Raw genomic sequence first — 14,024 nt, 5'->3', positions numbered from 1 at the left:
TGTATAGCTAACATCTGATATTACTTAACGCTATCCTCTTGGAGTTCTGAATCTTTCACTCAGTGCCTTGTTAGAAAGAATCCTATCCCTGATTTAGATAACCCAGGCCTAAGATTTTCAGTCTGGGAAAATAAAAAAATAAGATGCAGAGTACCAGCTTTAGAATGATCACGTGTTTGTGAAAACGGGGCGGGGGGCGGGGAACCTTCTAAGTGTATATGTCTGAACGACTGTGGAGAAGAGAGGGAAAGGGTCAACACTGGACTGGTAACATCTGTTACCTTTCGGAGAGGGTAATGCAGGAGAAGGGACAGTGTTCTTTAAACATCTTTGCATTATTTCACTGTTTATATGACCGACCAGGATTGGGCTCGGAGTTGGGGGTATACAATTGAATGACGCAGTGTGGGGTGCCTGGGACTGACTCAGGGCCAGTGGGGAAGTCAAAAGATTGTTACCGGGATCTAGTGTTTATTGAGCTTACCACGCGCCAGTACTAGTCTAAGCACTTGGTGTTAACTCATTTTATTCTTTAAAAAGACTTAATTTTCATAAAGCACTACTCTTATCCCGATCTTGCAGATGGGTCAATTAGGCAGGAAGGGGTTAAGTAGCTCATTCAGAGCTGCACCGTTAGGAAGTGGTGGCCGCAGGCTTGGAACCGAGCCCGGGCACCTTTGCGTTGCGCACACCGCCTCCCTGGATCCACCTTTCCTCCAGGAGTCGGCGGGGAAAGGCCCTACCCAGGGCTGGGTGTTGCAGGGCTGCGGCGGGGTGGGGCGCCCTAGCTGCAGGGGCGCTAACTCCTGCCCGGGAGAGTCTGAGACTCACTGAGTAGGTGAGCCTTGAATTGGCTCTTGCAGGGTAAAGAGGTGTTCATCAGGGAGACTGGGGTCAGGCGGGCACGGGGCCAGCACCCGAGTGCCAGGGTCGGGGCGTGGACGCCGGGCAAGCTGCGGGACTGAGGAGGAGCCCCCCGGCCGCGGCCGCTGGGGGAACCCGCCTTCGTCCCCCTGCTCCCTGCCTGAGCGGCGGGGGCCGCGGCTCGTTCTCCCACGCAGCATCTTCCAGCGGGTTTCCAGTTAGGACACTGGTGCAGGTACACACACACACACACACACTGGTGCAGGTACACACACACACACACTGGTGCAGGTACACACACACACACACACACACACACACTCCTCGATTCCTGGGTTTCCCTCCTGTGACCCTCCCCGGGCCCCGCTGCCCACAGGCTTCCAGGAGCAGCCGCGCCCTGGGGGAAACCCCACCGCCCCACCCTCTCCTGGGACCGGCCGTAAATCCCGGCTTCCGGAGTTCCGCTGCGCAGTCCCAACTCCCTGCTTTAGGTAATGGAGCCTGCGGACGTTGGTAAGTAAATATCCCCACCCCACAGTTTTAGAATCTAGACTCCCCTGTGGCGGAGCGTTTGCGTGCTGCTCGCCCTCTCCTAGTGCTGAGTAACCTCTGCGTCTTGCCCTCGGAAGAAACTTGGAAGCAGGATGCCCGGGCCGATGCTTCCTGGCCCGTGCAGGTTCTTGGAGAGATCGGAGACGGCTGCCGGAGGGAAGGGCGTGGCCTGGCAGTATTTTCGGTGCCTGGCATAGCTGCCTGCACCTGGGAGGGGGCTGGCGAAGGAACGTGCGGGACTACAAAAGTGGGACAAGTGTGGAAGGAGAAGAAAGGCAGGGGTCGGAATTCATTTAACGGACGGGTATGGGCGCGGCGAGGAGGTGGGATCCGGGGGCGAGTGCGCCTGGGCCGGGCATCCCACCTGGCCCCCTTCCTCTAGCGGCGGGGGGGCTCGTCCTGATCCTCGCCTGCCTCTGCAGTCGCGCCCTTTCCACGGGTGCTTCTGGACTTATGGCGAGTCCAGAATTCTCAGCGGCTGCCTTTTTTGGGAAAAAAAGACAAGTAGGAACAGGAAGGTTTCGGGTCGAACCACCTCGATCGCTCCAAGGAAAATGCCCTGAGAGCTCAGGGCCGCCTGAATCATCTTCTCTTGGCCTTGTCTGCAGGCAAGTTTAAACCCAAACAGACCCAAATTGATTTCCCCGTTGGTGCCAAAGAAAACTCGCGCCTGAAAATGGGGCTGAGCGCAGCGCCACCCGGCGGTTGTCAGGTGTTCCTGAGACTGCTTGCCTTAGAACGCAGCGCTCTGGCCCTTGGAAAAGATGTGCATGGACGTCGTTTCTTTGTGTTTGATGCTTTTTCTTAGAATTCGCTTCATATGAGGAGAGAAATGGAATATTTGCACTCCAGGTAGTTGTTCAGTGCCCTAGCGAAACCTTAGCAGTGGCTAGGAAGAATTTGTGTGGGTTAACATTGTTCCTTGCCTTGGAGATTTCTGAGGTAGCCTCAGTTTCCTCTTCTGCACAGCTGTGCACTGGCAATGATAATAATACCTATCTTACAGGGAAATTATGAGGGTAAACTGAGATGATAAGTATGACGTGCTTAACACACCGATAGAAACAGTGAATACTGCTAAATAAACGTGATTGACGTTAAATGATAATGGTAAAGTTGATGACGGGCAGACCCTGCTGTGTGGCCTCAGTGCAACACTTAGGGAACCATAAGAATCCAGTCACTTCATGGCATTGACTACATGTTTACTGTGTTCTAGGAGCTTCAGGATGGTTCATGCTAAGAGCTGGACCCTGAAGAAACACTTCGTAGGCCGCCCTACTAATAGTGACTTTGAATTGAAGACAGTCGAACTCCCACCCTTAAAAAATAGAGGTAAGTCATACTCATTAGATTTAAGTTGGAAGAGACTATATCAGTTTGCCTTTGCTGGGTAACAAACTACCTCCACATTTATTGACTTCAAACAACAATCATTTATTAGTTCACAATTCTGTGGGTTGGCAGTTTGGGCTGGGTTAAGTTGGTGGGCCTTGTGTAGGTCTCATCTGGGCTAAATGGTTAACTTAGGATGGTCATCACTCACATGTCATGTTAGCCGGCTTTCTGCTCAGGTGCACGCCTCACTTCTCCTCTATGTGGCCTCTCTAGCTGGCTGGTTTGAGCTCTTTGTTTTCACTGTGATTTCATAAATCTAGAGCAGCAGGAATTGGCAAGATCCAATATGCAAGCACTTTTCAAACCTCTACTTATATCATCTTTGCTAACATGATGTTCATCAAAGCAAGCCCAGATTCAAGGTGTGGCAGTAGACTTCTTGATGGGAGGACGGCAAAGAAGCCCACACACAGGGATGGGTGGTATCTGTGGCCCTTTTGCAAATGGCCGCAGAGACCTTTTCAAGGCTGTGTGTGTGAAGCCTCAATGTCATGTTAGAAGATCCCTCTACTTCCCTTGGTAACTGAAACGCATGCTTGGGTGCATTGTTCTTCCTGACTTTCGCTAGCCCGTGGGGAGTATTTCCTCTGTCCCAGTGAGCCCCACGATGACAGTAGGGTAAGAACTGCCTAGCAGCAGTGTGAAGACCTCAGACTATCCCTGTGAGCAGACAATATCCCTGCAGAAATCGAAGGGAGAGAAATGGCGACACATCCCATCACATGTTTGGAGATAAGCTTTGCAGAGCACTTGCTAAAGGGTGTCTTTAAGGGCTATTTTCAGGTAGGTAAGCTTTGAGAAAAGGGCATGCAATCAAGTAGCATGGCAAAGTTATCGATCCCATCTAGGTTGGGATAACCTAGAACTCAGAACCAAAATTCCAGAGGATGGGTGCATGAGGGTCACTCCAGCAAAATGCGTGTATTTTTTAATACTAACTGAGGCTGGTAATAAAACCCTATGTGAGCCCTGTAATACAGTGGTTACAAATGTGGCCCTGGTCAAGATACTTAACCTAAGCTTAAATAAAATGGAAACAATAATTGTTCAGAACATCATATGAAATAATGTATGTAAAGCATGGAGTGAGTGCTGAGTAAATAAACATAATTTTAAATTTTATTTAAAAATTTAAAAAATAATTTTTACTTTTATTAACTGGACTGAGCCCAAGGTGAGAGCTCTTCTTGGCTCTTCAGTAGAAAGCACAGATGAGAGGGCAACCCTGAAGCAGAGAGATTGTCTGTGTTTATTTAGAAGGCCAGAGACAAGGCATCAGGCCAGGGTTTCTAATTGCCTGTGGAATGCTTTATTTTGTAGAGGTCCTGCTGGAAGCTTTGTTCTTCACTGTGGATCCTTATATGAGGTATTATTTTCCTCCAGAAAATTCTTATGTTGTGCACTGGACTCTAGTTTGACGTGGTCAATCTTTTAAAATATCCAGCTGATTCAAAATGCTATGGCTTCCCCGTTTCTCCCAGAAGGATGTCAGTGATGGGATTCACGGATGCTCATCTTTTTCAGGCGAAAGTCTGAGCAGAGCAGTGAGGGATTACACTGGCCCCTTTACTTTACAACCATCCCCTATCTTCATGTGCACAATTTACCTCTCATTGTTCACCAGAATTCCTTCCCAAAAACTTAAAAGAAGAAAGAAGCCAAGCTCGAACTTCTCCATTTCACTGGCAAATAATTTGGGTAGAGAAAGACGCTAAGACTAAAATTAGGTTTTCTTGCCTTTCCTTTATCTATATTCTTTTAATTTAGGTAATCTGCAGTCGACTCAAACGTGTGTACTCAGTAAACAGTTCAGGGAGAGGAGAGAATAAATGCTTTCACTGGCCACTGACTCAGTAACTTTTTGCCTAGGTAAACAATGCAGCCATCATTCTTTTAAATAATTTTTTTCATAGTTGATTGGTAGAGATTAAAATCTAAAGTGAGGGCTTCCCTGGTGGCGCAGTGGTTGAGAGTCCGCCTGCTGAGGCAGGGGACACGGGTTCGTGCCCCGGTCCGGGAAGATCCCACATGCCGCGGAGCGGCTAGGCCCATGAGCCATGGCCGCTGAGCTTGCGCGTCCAGAGCCTGTGCCCCACAACAGGAGAGGCCAAAACAGTGAGAGGCCCGCGTACCGCAAAAAAAAAAAAAAAAAATCTAAAGTGAAAAGTATGTTTCCAAATGTTAACTAGCATCCCTTTTTGTGTATCTAGTGTTTTGGGTAACAAGTACCCAGTGGTAACTGGCTTACGTTTTTTTGTTTTGTTTTTTTATTAATTTTTATTGGAGTATAGTTGCTTTACAATGTTGTGTTAGCTTCTACTGCACAGCAAAACGAATCAGCCATACATATACATATACATATACCCCCTCCCTTTTGGGTTTCCCTCCCATTTAGGACACCACAGTGCATTAAGTACAGTTCCCTGTGCTATACAGTATGTTCCCATCAGTTGTCTCTTTTACACATAGTATCAATAGTATGTATGTGTCAATCCCAATATCCTAATTCCTCCCACCCCCCCGCTTTCCCCCTTGGTATCCATACGTTTGTTCTCTACATCTGTGTCTCTATTTCTGCTTTTCAAATAAGGTCATCTATACCATTTTTCTAGATTCCACATATATGCGTTAATATACGATATTTATTTTTCTCTTTCTGACTTACTTCACTCTGTATGACACTCTCTAGGTCCATCCACATCTCTACAAATGACCCAGTTTTGTTCCTTTTTATGGTTGAGCAATATTCCATTGTATATATGTACCACATCTTCTTTATCCATTCCTCTCTTGATGGACATTTAGGTTGCTTCCAACAGTGGGGGTGGAAGGCAGGTTGCATTGGGTTATCAAGTGAATGGGAAGTGAAGAAATTTGGCTGTTAAAAGAAGAGAGAGAGGGGCTTCCCTGGTGGTGCAGTGGTTGAGAGTCCGCCTGCCGATGCAGGGGACACGGGTTCGTGTCCGCGGAGCGGCTGGGCCCGTGAGCCATGGCCGCTGGGTCGGCGCGTCCGGAGCCTGTGCTCCGCAGCGGGAGAGGTCACAGCAGTGAGAGGCCCGTGTAATGCAAACAAACAAACAAACAAACAAAAAAAAAAAGGAGAGAGAGAGATGAGGTAGAGATAGGATGAGATTGTAAGAAAGGGACAGTAAGAGAGGAGAATGTTGAGGATTCAAAAGAGAGGAAGGGCTAAGAAATGGAGGGTAGCCTCTGAAGAAGAGAAGAGGCTGATGTCCAGGTCACCTTGAGACAAAGGATGAACACCTCTTGCTTAGAGAGAAGAGTGAGTGATGACAGGGACAGATGCTGGACCAGTTGGGAATTCCTCTCTGAGGGCCCATATTTTTCCTTGAGGAGGAGACACCAATGGCTAAGAATTCAGATGGAGAGATGTGGTAGGGTATTAAATCATGGAACATGAAACTCAATACCCCTTTGTGACCACTAACCATGCAGCATCGGACCCACTTGAAAGGAAAGGGGTTTCCCGTGTCTGAATGTGCTGTCTCTTTCAGGGTTGTGGAAAGTAAAAACTCAGCCTTCCCAATAGGAACAACTGTAGTGGCTCCTTCCGGCTGGACGGCACACTCCATTTCTGATGGGAAAAACCTGGAAAAGCTGCTTGCAGAGTGGCCAGACACGTTACCACTGTTTTTGGCTCTGGGAATGGTTGGCATGCCCAGGTGAGTTTCATGGGTTTATTTCACTCATTTGAATACCTGATATCCTGGTTTTCCAAAATGGTTGGTCCAGAACTTGATCAACGAGAAGAGACTCGAGACGTTCTAGGCTCAGGGGCTGATTAGAAAGGATGATGGGACTAAGAAGGGAAGAAAGGGGCTAGAGTTAGCCTTGGGACTGAAGGAGAGAGAGGGGAAATCAGGTACAAAGAGAAAGTGCTGGTGAGGGGCAGCATGAGAGGGAGAGGAAGCACAGTCCCTCTCAAGCCTCTGTAAACGGTGTGACACAAAGAAACCAGCTCCATCTGTCCCTGGAAAGGTCTTGGCTTCACCCCTCACTCATGTCTGCTTCCATTTCAGAGTTTAAAAAGGGAAAAAGAGTTCAGTGTACCTTGGCCTTTCTGTACGGTCTCTGATACCTCACCTCCTTTCCACATCTGAGTTTCCAGAGGTGTCAGGGGATCTGAAGTTTAAATAACTGAGATGAATCAGTATAGTTGTACAGTCAGTGTGGTGCAGATTTAAAACACTCAAGTGTCTCTTGGCCTTATCCCTCAGGAAGACTCCTGGTCAGTTCATCCTGTGTCTGCCCTCCAGGGCCCAGCTGCACTTTGCACCTCAAGTTTTCCTCTCATGTCCTGGAGAAGCAAGGTCACCTGAATTCCCTTTGAAGTCCCCCAAATTTTCCTAGCCTGGAAAGTTTCTCTAAGTAATTTCTCCAGGTTGTGTGATCCTTTTCTTTCTTCATTCCTTCTTCCCACCCTTCCTCCCTCTTTCTTTTCACCCTTTGAAGGACTTCTAAAGAATGAAACGGAAATATATATATCCCCAAATGATCAGCCTCCAGCAAAACCAGTCCCATACCCCCCAAGTTCATATAACACACAGGATTTGAGCTCCTCAGAATTGCCACAGCCAAGAGACAACATTGTGAAATTAGAGGATGCTTAAGGCATTAAACAGAATGACAGCCCTTTCCGGTCTGTCCTGCCTGCCTGTACCCTCTACTAGTGAGAGCTCTTCCTCTCCCACCTTGTTATCCCACCCATCCTTCTCTAAATGGTGAGCTGGGGGTAGGAGCATGGGGGTGAAGGTGGACATGAGGAAACCAAGGAGCCAGTCTCCCGTGACTTAGCTGGAGAGAAAATAATTGGTAAAACATTAGGAGATTTGAATTCTAAAAACAGAGGATAATGTATTCATTTGTGGGTATATTTCTCATTCACCCATTTCAAGCCCCTAAGGAGTATGCTTCTACTCCAGGTAATCAGCTTATACCAGTGGTTCTCAAAGACCGAGGGGGAGGGGTTACATATGCCATGTTTCTAGCCTCCATGAGCAACACACCACCAATTCTTTGACAATTCCTGCCATTATGCGCCCTTACCAGTGGGGTGGGTCAACCCTTCCAGAATGCTGGAACTTCTGCTATAAACTATAAAAGAAGTTGAACTTTGAAACCTAGGGTCTTTCAGCTGTCCAGGCTCCAAAGATTTAACATCCTCCCAAAGTATTGCATTATTTCCTTCTATAGGATCTCTGTCTTCTTGTTAAGCTGGAAGAGTTCAAGTGTTTTGCTCTCTAACCTGTTGATTCTATCCAGTCCCCCTTCGTCCAAAGCATACCTTTCATTTTCCCTCTAGGATTTCTTTACTGCTGGCTTCTTCATCCTATCTCCATTTTACTTTTAAAAGGAGGTGATGTTTGGGAAAGACCTTGTACATCTTAGGTCAGTATGGTTAACTGAAAGCTGATTTTGCAAACATCTAGACGGGAGATTGGGGGAGGGGGTGTACGGGCTGTCATGGGTGGAATGACCCAATCTGAAAATGTACCTTCTGCTTCTCTTTGGGAGTTAGGCTAACTTGCCTAGCATACTCGGATATCAGCATTCATTAAGGCGGTGGTTCTCAGTTGCTTGCATTCATAAGAATCACCTAGAGTCCTATTCAAATTCATATATCCACATCCCAGTATTTTTGAATCAGTGGGTTTGAGGCAGCGTCTGGGAATCTAAATTTTTAATAAAGCTCCAGGTGATCCTGAGACAAGTGGTGTTCCATCCATCTTTTGAAAACAGTGGGTTAAGGGAATATTAGATATTTGGATCCTCAGAAGAAGTGCTGTTTGCCTTTCACTGCTTTCCCTTCAATGCCCAACTCTAACGAGCCCTCAAATGTAGTCACGGCTGAATAAGCTTAAGTCACGCCAATGTGTAGTTTGTTTTACACAGAAATGACTGTATGTGAATTGTCTGAAATTTTGCCAGTGGCTTAACAATCACCGTAATGGGTATAGATTTCATGGGCTCAGACTCAGGGGTGAAAAAATAGAACTTAAAATTTTTCTACTCCTGTACTTCATTTCTATCTCAAGCTGGTGTAATAAAATAAAACCTCCGTTAAGCCAGTGATTTCTCCCATCATTTCAGGTTTAAAACTCATAATTTCCTTTGTCTTCTCCGTAGGGTTGATGCAAAGCTCACAGGGCTAACACAAACCCAGTAGAGGGGGGACAACTTCTTGCTTTTGATCTTACTTGTGCATTGGTCCCCCCCTCTCAAAGTGTAACTTTTCTCGGGCTTCCCTGGTGGTGCAGTGGTTGAGAGTCCGCCTGCCAAGGCAGGGGACGCGGGTTCGTGCCCCGGTCCGGGAGGATCCCACATGCCGCGGAGCGGCTGGGCCCGTGAGCCATGGCCGCTGGACCTGTGCGTCCGGAGGAGCCTGTGCTCCGCAACGGGAGAGGCTGCGGCGGTGAGAGGCCCGCGTACCGCAAAAAAAAAAAAACAACAAAAAAACGTGTAACTTTTCTCATTGAGTCCTCAGCCACATCCCCTTCCAAGCTGGAAATCCACTGAAGTGTGGTGGTTCCTTGACCTAATAATCCCCATTGGTGCTATGTGAGCTGCATCTTTGCGGGCCCACTAGTCGTTTCCCTGCAAGCTAACTTCGGCATCTCACTAGGGATGAGGTGGGGAGACTGCAGATGTTCTTTCATACCACTCTGGAGCCATGGGAAGTTCAAGGTGTTTCTTCCTGACCCTCTCAGGCCTAGACACCATATACCGTTATATCTGTTTATGATGTCATGGAGGCTTTCCCCACGAAGCTCTCCATCTCCCTAGAACTTACATAGGAATGAGGCATAAGCTCTCTGTTCTTGGATCCCTACAGTTTAAGGGGATCTATTTTCTTTCACCCCTGAAACTTGTCCTGGGGGTGGACAGGATGCTTCCCCCCTTCCAGCCACCTCTCTGTTCCCTCCCTAGTTCCCATCATCTTTTTTCCTCTCCTGGAGGTAAAGAAGGAGGAGGTGGACCATTAGTGGCTAGTAATATCCATTTCCTATATTTTCTGTCTTTTACCTGGACGCATGGCACTGAGCTGCTGAGAAGGCCTTCAGGGTATATATAAATGAGATACAGGGGAAAGAAACAAATTTATCCCCATAGCCTTACTTTTCTTCCCTTAGCCTAACAGCCTACTCTGGCCTGCTTGACATCTCTGGTGTGCAGGGTGGAGAAACAGTGCTGGTTAACGTGGCCGCAGGAGCAGTGGGCTCCGTTGTGGGGCAGATCGCTAAGCTCAAGGTGTCTTCCTCCATAACAGACATTTACTCAGAGCCCACAGCGTGCCCTGGGAATGCAGAGGGGAACGCAGCAGACCTTTTGTCGTCTCAGGGAGTTTGGTCTACTGGTCGATTTCGTTGAGAAGCTGGAGATGGGGAATGATTGAGAAACGGGGGAATGGGGAAAATGGCGCAGCAAAGATGACCTGAACATTGTAATTTGATACCACTGCAGGTCTCAAGTCAGGAATGGCCTCTGCTAGAGTAGTGAATTTGTAAGCAGTAACTATTTTCATAGTTGTTACTGAACTTTTCTTGTTACAACTTAATCTCCTTTCTTCATTATTGCCCCTAACAATTAAAAGAGGGACTTGAGATCAGCCAACCAAGAGTCATCACCCACACGGCCCCATTGCAAAGGCTACTGCAGTCAGCCCAGAGCGGTGGGGCCTCAGCTTGGGAACTAACTCATGGGAGGCACGCAGGGCATGGAAACATTGCCTCTGATCTGGACAGGTGTCTGTGCTCAAGAGATCTGATTTGATGGTAGGGGTACAAGACATCAGGCAGCTCACACATGGTCAGGATGTATCACATAGTGGAAATGTTCCAAGGTGATCTGGTTTGGCTTATCCTTTGCCAGAGGCTGGATGTTGGATGCAGGATCTAGTTTCTAGGGAAAGAGTTAGGGAGAATACAGATGAGTACAGGACTACAACCAGCAGCCAAGGGTTTGGGCTGGTCTCCAGTGCTAATGGGAGCTTGGAATACAAATAAAGAGATGAGGCTGTCATACAGGTTGCAAATTTTGCAGTTAAGGAATTACATTAGTTTTCTAATGTTAAAGCATAATAGCATTCTGAAATAATCGTTATTTACCAATGGTGTATTATGAATTTATACTTTTGGATTTGATTTAATAACATTTTATATAGAATTTTTGCATCTATATTCATAGGTGAGTTTGGTTTAAAGTTTTTTGTTTGGAACTTATCAGTGTTTAGCTTTGGGTTATGCTAGACTTAACAAAATGAATTAGTAATACTTCCAAAATTCAAATTTTAAATGTTTTATTAAAACTTACAAAATGAATTAGTAATACTTCCAAAATTCAAATTTTAAATGTTTTATTAAAACTTCAAGGGATTTTTATTTCAAAAATTTGATAGGACATATTTTTTAATTAGGGAAGAGCCATCTTTCTCCCTTTTCTTATCTTTTTCTTTTTTCTGGCTGATGCCATGCAGCATGTGGGATCTTCGTTCCCCAACCAGGGATCAAACCCATGCCCCCTGCCATGGAAGCGCAGAGTCTTAACCACTGGACCACCAGGGAAGTCCTGATAGGACTCATTCTTAAACCTATTCTTTTAGAAACTCCATTAGAGACTGCCATGCTAAGAAGTTTGTGCTTAATCCTTGGAGGAATAACATGATTAATTCTGCATTTTAGAGAAATCTTTTTGACCCTGGGAGGTGACACAATACTAGAAACAAGAAGTCCGATTAGGATGCCCTTACAATAATTCAGATGAAAATTATGATACCCTGACAGTGAAGATGGGACGTCAGAGGCAGCTTTTAAGGATATTTGTTGAAAAAGACCAAACACCTGGTGATTGGATGGGGCTAACAAGAGAAAGGAAAGCATCTCCTTTGACCCACATGTTTCAGGTTTGGATAACTGCGTGGTATCACCCACTACAATAGAGAATAGAGGAGGAACAACAGGTAAGAAGCAAGGGAAAAAAAAGATTCCATTTTAGACACATTGATTATGAGGCCCCTTAGGCTCTCCAAGTGAAGATTGTTATAGGTGGTTGGAAATACTGATTTGGAACTCAGGAGAGAGGCGTGGCTGGAGTTAATAAACGAGGGGATCATCTGCATGAAGGTGGTAGTGAGGCCATAAGAGTAAATGAGATCATCTTATGAGAGTGTAAGGTCAGAAGGCAAAAGGACCAAGGATAAGAGATTTTGCAAAATTGTTTTTTCTTGAATCGTGTAGGAATGGAAAAAGTATATGGCAGTTGTTTGTACAGATACATGTACGAACCCAAAGGCCTTTCCCCAATTGAGAGTGAACAGAGGCTGATATTCTGGTCTTCACGATACATTCAGAATAGAAGAGCGCTTTCTGAAGATCTACTCTCTATGTACCAATATAATCTCTAGTCTCAACCTGAAAGTGCTTCTCCGAATGCACTCCAGTTCCTCTGTGATTAGGCAGCACCTGGTCCAATGCTTTGGGCCAAATCACAGAACACGGGGCAGTTACCAGGAGGGCTGTCTTTGATATGAGAGTCCCAGGGCAGAGCCAAAATTATAGTCTAAAGAGTCACTGCACCAAGAGATAGCATGCAAGTCATTGCAAGGGAGAAGAAGCCCCAACGTAAAGAAACAGGAGAGTCAAGCCAGCAGGTTGAAATGAGCTGCAAACCACCTAAACATAGGAGGGATCGGTGGGGTGGTCAGAGGCAGGCTGAAGTTATGATTGGGTTGTATCATAGGCTAGTTTAGGGATGAATTTCGCCTAGGGGGTCTGTTGGCCCATTATATATGTGGCTCAGCACCTAGGAGGGTGTTCTGGAGGAACCTGGCCATTCTAGACTAGGAGGATAGACTTGGCCCATGCTTGTGGTTTATAAATGGTTTCCATTTTTCTCCCCATTTAGGGCTTCAAAGTTGTTGGAGCAGCAGGGTCTGACAAAAGGGTTGCCTGCCTTGAAAAGTATGGATTTGATGTCGCCTTTAACTACAAAACAGTGAAGTCTTTGGAAGAAACTTTGCAAAAAGCCTCTCCTGAGGGTTATGATTGTGATTTTGATAATGTAAGTACAAATTGGACTTAATATCTGATTTACTAGCAAAGCAATGAAGTACTATATGAGGGAATCTACTTCTAGAGTTTCCATCTAAAAATATGTGAGGAAAGCACATATGCCTTTTTTAAAACACAGCTTTATTGAGATATAATTTACCTGTTTAAAGCATAGAACTCAGTAATTTTTAGTGTATTCACAGAATTGTACAACCCTTGCCACAACTTTAGAACATTTTCATCACCCTGAAAAGAAATGCTTGTGTTCATTAGCAGTCACTCCCCTTTGTCCCCCCAAAAGTGATATTTTGTGACTGGCTTCTTACACTTAGCATGTTTTCAAGGTCCATCCATATTGTAGCACGTATCATTTTTTCATTCCTTTTTTAAAAAATTTTTATTGAAATATAGTTGATTTACAATGTTACTTCATTTTCTTTTTTTAAAAATAAATTTATTTTTTATTTATTTTGGCTGCATTGGGTCTTTGTTGCTGCGAGCGGGCTTTCTCTAGTTGCGGTGAGCAGGGGCTACTCTTCGTTGTGGTGCGTGGGCTTCTCATTGCGGTGGCACAGGCTCTAGATGCACAGGCTCAGTAGTTGTGGCACGTGGGCTTATTTGCTCCGCGGCATGTGGGATCTTCCCGGACCAGGGATTGAACCCGTGTCCCCTGCATTGGCAGGCAGATTCTGAACCACTGCACCACCAGGGAAGTCCCTCATTTGTTTTTATGGCCAAATAATATTCCATTGTATGGATATATCACATTTTATTCATCCATCCATCGGTTGATGGGCAATTGAGTCATTCACACTTCTCGGCTATTATGTATAATGCTGGCTATGACCATTCATGTACAAGTTTTTGTGTGGATATATGTGTTCATTTCTCTTGACTACAATCAGAATTGTTGGGTCATATGGTAACTCCACGTTTAATATTTTGAGGAACTGCCATACTATTTTGCAAAATGGCTGCACTATTTTACATTGTCACCAGCAATCTGTAAGGGTTCCAATTTCCCCAAATCTTCAGCAGCGTTTATTATCTGTCATTTTGATTGTGGCTATCCTAGTGAGTTTGAAGTGATATTTTGTTGTGGTTTTGATTTGCATTTCTCCAATGGTTAGTGATGTTGAGCAT

At 45.7% G+C, this 14,024-nt stretch overlaps 1 protein-coding gene across 1 annotated transcript in view; it reads left to right on the top strand.

Annotated features, from left to right (window-relative positions):
* Positions 1-206: 206 nt before the first annotated feature.
* The window catches only part of PTGR1 (prostaglandin reductase 1), a 45,493-nt gene continuing 31,675 nt past the window's right edge, over positions 207-14,024 (top strand). The window contains exons 1-6 of the mRNA XM_089912644.1: positions 207-1,600; positions 2,636-2,809; positions 4,049-4,180; positions 6,330-6,497; positions 9,966-10,083; positions 12,736-12,891. Of these exons, the coding sequence (XP_089768770.1) occupies positions 1,509-1,600; positions 2,636-2,809; positions 4,049-4,180; positions 6,330-6,497; positions 9,966-10,083; positions 12,736-12,891 (840 nt within the window). The 5' untranslated portion in view covers positions 207-1,508. The remainder of the gene's footprint in view (positions 1,601-2,635; positions 2,810-4,048; positions 4,181-6,329; positions 6,498-9,965; positions 10,084-12,735; positions 12,892-14,024) is intronic.

The sequence above is a fragment of the Delphinapterus leucas genome, chromosome 6 (genome assembly GCF_059928025.1).
Source record: "Delphinapterus leucas isolate spDelLeu-1000000601 "Yukka" chromosome 6, BTC_Dleu_Yukka2, whole genome shotgun sequence".
NCBI lineage: Eukaryota > Metazoa > Chordata > Mammalia > Artiodactyla > Monodontidae > Delphinapterus > Delphinapterus leucas.
The sequence above is the reverse complement of the archived record's forward strand: the minus strand, read 5'-3'. Positions and strand labels throughout refer to the sequence as shown.